This window comes from Babylonia areolata, chromosome 6 (assembly GCF_041734735.1).
Source record: "Babylonia areolata isolate BAREFJ2019XMU chromosome 6, ASM4173473v1, whole genome shotgun sequence".
In the NCBI taxonomy this organism is placed as follows: domain Eukaryota; kingdom Metazoa; phylum Mollusca; class Gastropoda; order Neogastropoda; family Buccinidae; genus Babylonia; species Babylonia areolata.
The window spans coordinates 53,801,523-53,806,522 of record NC_134881.1 but is presented as its reverse complement, the minus strand read 5'-3'; the positions used below and the strand labels follow the sequence as shown (position 1 = coordinate 53,806,522).

The window sequence follows — 5,000 nt, the reverse complement described above, 5'->3', positions numbered from 1 at the left end:
ACAGTGGAGAGTGTCTTACATACCCACTCTCTCGGCCAAGAATTTTTTAGGACAGTCGGCGTTGGAGATGGTTCCCACAGGCCAGACAGCCCCAAAGGCTGCAGCACTGACAGCCAGTGCAGTCTTGCAGTTTGAGAGTCATAGTCCTTCACAAAAGACTAAGCTGTGGATGATTCCCTATTGCACTGAAGAAACCATCAGCTCTCACTTTGCTGTTGGCCCAACAGTAAACTTGTTCATACCTACATACTTTATACACACCCACCTAGGAGAGGTTCTTGTCGAAGAGGTACTCTCCCAGGCCGGTGCCCACACGCTTCAGGTTGGTGATGTGGTCCCCGATCTCCTTGATGGACTTCACCTGCTCCTGCAGGTACTCGCCTTCCAGGAAGTCCGTCATCTGTGTTGGTGGGGGGGGGGATGGGGGGGGGGGGAGAGAGAACATTCACAGTGTCAGTTTCAGTTTCACTTTCTCAAGGAGCCGCCACTGCGTTCGGACAAATCCATATACTCTACACCACATCTGCCAGGCAGATGCCTGACCAGCAGCACAACCCAACGCGCTTTGTCAGGCCTTGAGTGTATGCATGTATATTTGTGTACCTATCAAAGTGGATTTTTTTTTAACATAACTTTGCCAGAGGACAACACTTTTGTTGCCATGGGTTCTTATTCAGTGCGCCAAGTGCGTGTTGCACACGGGACCTCGTCTCATCCGGATGACTACACGCTCAGTCTGATTTTCCAGTCAAACTTGGGAGAAAGGGCGAAAGCGAGATTCGAACCCACACCCTCACGGACTCTCTATATTGGCAGCTGAGCATCTTAACCATTCTGCCACCTTCCTCCTGGTGTCAGTGTGGAAGGAACCAGTTTCTTTGTTTTGTTTTGTTCCGTTCTGTTTTTCTTTCCGTCACCCGACCAACATAGACTTGCCGATGACTCTGTCGAGGTTGATGCATACTGGGTATTTTCGTGTCTCCATTACCCACCGAACACTGACATGGATTACAGGATCTTTAACGTTGAGTATTGATCTTCTTCGCATGCGTGTGTATACACACGAGGGGGGTTCAGGCACGAGCAGGTCTGCACACATGTCGACCTGGGAGATCGGAAATCTCTCCGTCCTTTATTCACCAGATGTCGACCTGGGAGATCGGAAATCTCTCCGTCCTTTATCCTTTATTCACCAGGCGCCGTTACCGAGATTCTAACCTGAGACCCCAAGATTGAAAGTCCAACCCTTAACCACTCGGCTATTGTTAGTGTTGTCCTATTGTATTGTGTCAAAGTAATGATAATGAAGGACATTTATATAGTGCATTTGTCTCACTGAAATTACTTATTGTATTGTATTGTGTTACATTTTGTCAAACAGACTTCCCTGCGTAAAATTCAGGCTGCTGTCCCTGAGGAGAGAGCGTCACGACAGTATAGCGCCGCCATTTCTTTTTTTTTTTTCTCTCTCTCTCTCTCTCTCTCTCTGCAATCATCTGTCTTCCCCTTGAGGAGAGGCAGAAAACACTGGCGACTGTGTGAGTCAAACCAGTGCGCTCAGATTCTCTCGCTTCCTTGGCGGACGTCTTACAGCCAGGCCATCACTCCATATGTCGTGCCAATGGCGCCATGTAAGTACCAAATAACAACAGTAATAATGATAGCAGTAACCCTATCTGGACGTCCTTGAGTGAGGCGTTACCACTAGGCCAGCTCACAATTCATGCCACAGGCACTGTATCGGTGTCAAATGATGAACAATGCATGCCATAGGCACTGTATCGGTGTCAAATGATGAACAATGCATGCCATAGGCACTGTATAGCTGTCAAATGATAAATAATTCATGCCACAGGTACTGTATCGGTGTCAAATGATAAATAATTCGTGCCATAGGCACTGTATCGGTGTCAAATGATAAACAATGCATGCCATAGGCACTGTATAGGTGTCAAATGATAAACAATTCATGCCACAGGCACTGTATAGGTGTCAAATGATAATAATCAGAACAAGAAGAACAGCAGTAATGCTCACTTGTGCATCCTTACGGGAGGCGGCCAAACTATCAAATAATAACAATAAATAATCAGAAGAAGAAGAAGCAGAAGCAGAAGAAGGAACAGAAGACGATAACACTAACAGCAATCCCCACATGGGCGTTCCTGTGGGAGGCGGCCAAAGTATCGATTAAGAAGAAGAAGAATGATAACACAAGCAGCAGAAGAAGAAGAAGAAAAAGAAGACGAAGAAGAGCAGCACTAGCAGCAGCAGCAGCAGCAGCAGCAGAACACTGACGACAACCCCAGCAGCGGTCCCCACCTGGGCATCCTTGTGGGATGCGGCCACCTCGTGCAGGTCCAGCAGAGCCTGGTTGACGCTCTTCTCCAGACCCAGGGCCACCTGGAAGGCGTCCAGCCCCGTGCCCCACTCGTCCCGGTCTGGCTTCTGATGACAGGGGATTGGGGGGGGGGGGGGGAGGGGACTCATATCAATACATAAATATCATCATCATCATAATAATAATAATAATAATGGATACTTATATAGCACACTATCCAGAAATCTGCTCTAGGTGCTTTACAAAAACGCTTTTGATAACATAAAACATTATATCTATGTTACATACACACACCAAAATGTGACCACACACACACACACACACACACACACACACGCACGCACGCACGCACGCACGCACACACACACACTGCATTCATACATTTTAACATACATGTGTATCTAACAGCTACCCTAACACATACACACACATAGGCAGGCACATACTTACATAAACACACGCACACACAATACACATTCATATACATGCATGTAGTTGTGGGCCTGCCACAACTGAACTTACTGCTGAGGGAAAAGGTGAGTTTTGAGACGAGATTTAAAAGATGCGAGGGAATCAGAATGACGGAGGTTATCAGGGAGCTTGTTCCACGTCTTTGGCGATTGAAAAGAAAACGATCTGTGTCCATCATCACTTAAAAAGTGCAGTGCCCCAATTATAACGATCCTACAACCAGTACTACTACTACTACTACTACTACTACGAACATCAAGAAGAGAATACATTTGTGCCTGACTCGCCCTGGTCATACACACACCCTGTGTTTTCTCTTCACACACACACACACACACACACACACACACACACACACACAAAGGCATGAGTGTGTTGTGAAAGAGGGTGATTACTGTTTATATCATCCAAGACATTATAAGAGCTAGTTACATCGGTGAGTAAAACAAGCACGAGCAACGTGACGTTGTGTGTCTGATCAAGTCAAATCGTCTACCACTGGATGGAATCCCTCGTTTTCGTAATCGTTTGTCAGCTCCGATCATGTTCTTTTTGTGTGCCAGAGACATGCAACACTTCGTAAAAGATACATGCCCCTTTATCATCACCGTTTTCCATCATCTTTTAAAGTTCCGTTGCTTTGTAGAAACCTGAGTGGGAAGTTAGCCTTCAAGGTTGCTATGTACATTTGTGGATCTTTGAAACTCAGATGCAACACTTAATGTTTGATGTCTGTATGCTCACCTTGTGCTGCTTATACCATGTGGAATTTCACTTCTCCTGTCAGATGGCCTGAAAAGACTGCATTAAAATTATTGTTATTGTTATTGTTATTATTGTTACACACACACACACACACACACACACACACACACCCACACACTACACACACACTACACCCTCACCCACACCCCCCACACACAGTACCTTGATGTCCTGCAGCACCACACGGCCTCCCCGTTGGTTCTGGAACTTCATCAGTTTCTCCGCGTGTTCCCGCTCCTCGTCCGACATCTCCTTGAAGTACTTGGCGAACCCTGGCAGCGCCACGTCGTCACGGTCGAAGTAGAACGACTAAAAAATGGGGGTAGTGGGTGGAAAAGGACAGAAAAACAACAACAACAAAATATCAGTAAGTAAAGAAAGAAAGAAACAAACCGTACATAAACGTATGCAAATAGGCATGTAGATTTATGCAAATGAACGCAGATTCGCATATTTTATGTAGATTTATGCAAATGAATGCAGATTTGCATGTTGGTAGAAATGTACACTGATTTGCGTATTTGTGCATCGATTTATGCACACGAATTCAGACTTGCATACCTGTACGTAGATTTATGCAACTGAGGCGCAGATTTCCATATCTGAATATCTGTGTGTTATCTGTATATAGATTTATGCAAATGAATGCAGATTTTCATATTTTACATAGATTTATGCAAATGAATGCAGATCTGCAGATCTGTTTCCTGGGGCGAACTTGAGCTGATGAAAGGTGTGCAGGTTTGTGGAGCAGAACGATTATTAACTTTGATGGATTGTGTTTAGTCTTTCATCATCCCTCTCTCAATCAGCCCTGTGCGTGCGCGTGAATGACTGGCGTGAACGCGGACGGATTTCTCTCTGGACAACAGCCGTAAGCGCTGTTTAAACAATCATCATCATCATCATCGTTATCATTATCAAATTTTCGAAAACAAAATAAGGACTGTCTACTTGGAACTTTCGTTATTACCTATGAATATATAAAACAAACTCAGAACAAGAAATTGAAAAATTCATACGTAATGTCTGTCTGTCTGTGTCTCTGTGTGTGATCATTTTGTGTGTGTGTGTGTGTGTGTGTGTGTGTGTGTGTGTGTGTGTGTGTGACAGACAGACAGAGACAGAGACAGACAGACAGACAGACAGACAGATCAAAATCTCTGGATGGCCAATGAATACACTGTATTTCTCGCACGGAAGCGCTTTATCAAACACGTACAGGCACTCAACGTTTCTACCATTTCGAAAAAGACTGCAAAAAAAAAAAAAAAGTGTTTTAATAAATATGGGACATTTTGGAGGGACGGAAACACGGGCAGAACGTAATTCATAAACATTTTCCTTTTGAATTTAATGGCAGCAGCTGGATGTCCAATGAATTATCTTCTAAAGACTGAGGGCAATTTGCATTCCAGTGTTG

At 44.6% G+C, this 5,000-nt stretch overlaps 1 protein-coding gene across 2 annotated transcripts in view; it reads right to left on the bottom strand.

Moving 5' to 3' along the window:
- Positions 1 to 5,000, bottom strand: part of LOC143283151 (soma ferritin-like) — a 10,264-nt gene that overhangs the window by 1,693 nt on the left and 3,571 nt on the right. For both annotated transcript variants that reach the window (XM_076589297.1, XM_076589295.1), the window contains exons 2-4: positions 3,740 to 3,886; positions 2,323 to 2,448; positions 266 to 400 (exon numbers count right to left, since the gene is read on the bottom strand). In XM_076589297.1, coding sequence (XP_076445412.1) covers positions 266 to 400; positions 2,323 to 2,448; positions 3,740 to 3,886 — 408 coding nt within the window. The remainder of the gene's footprint in view (positions 1 to 265; positions 401 to 2,322; positions 2,449 to 3,739; positions 3,887 to 5,000) is intronic.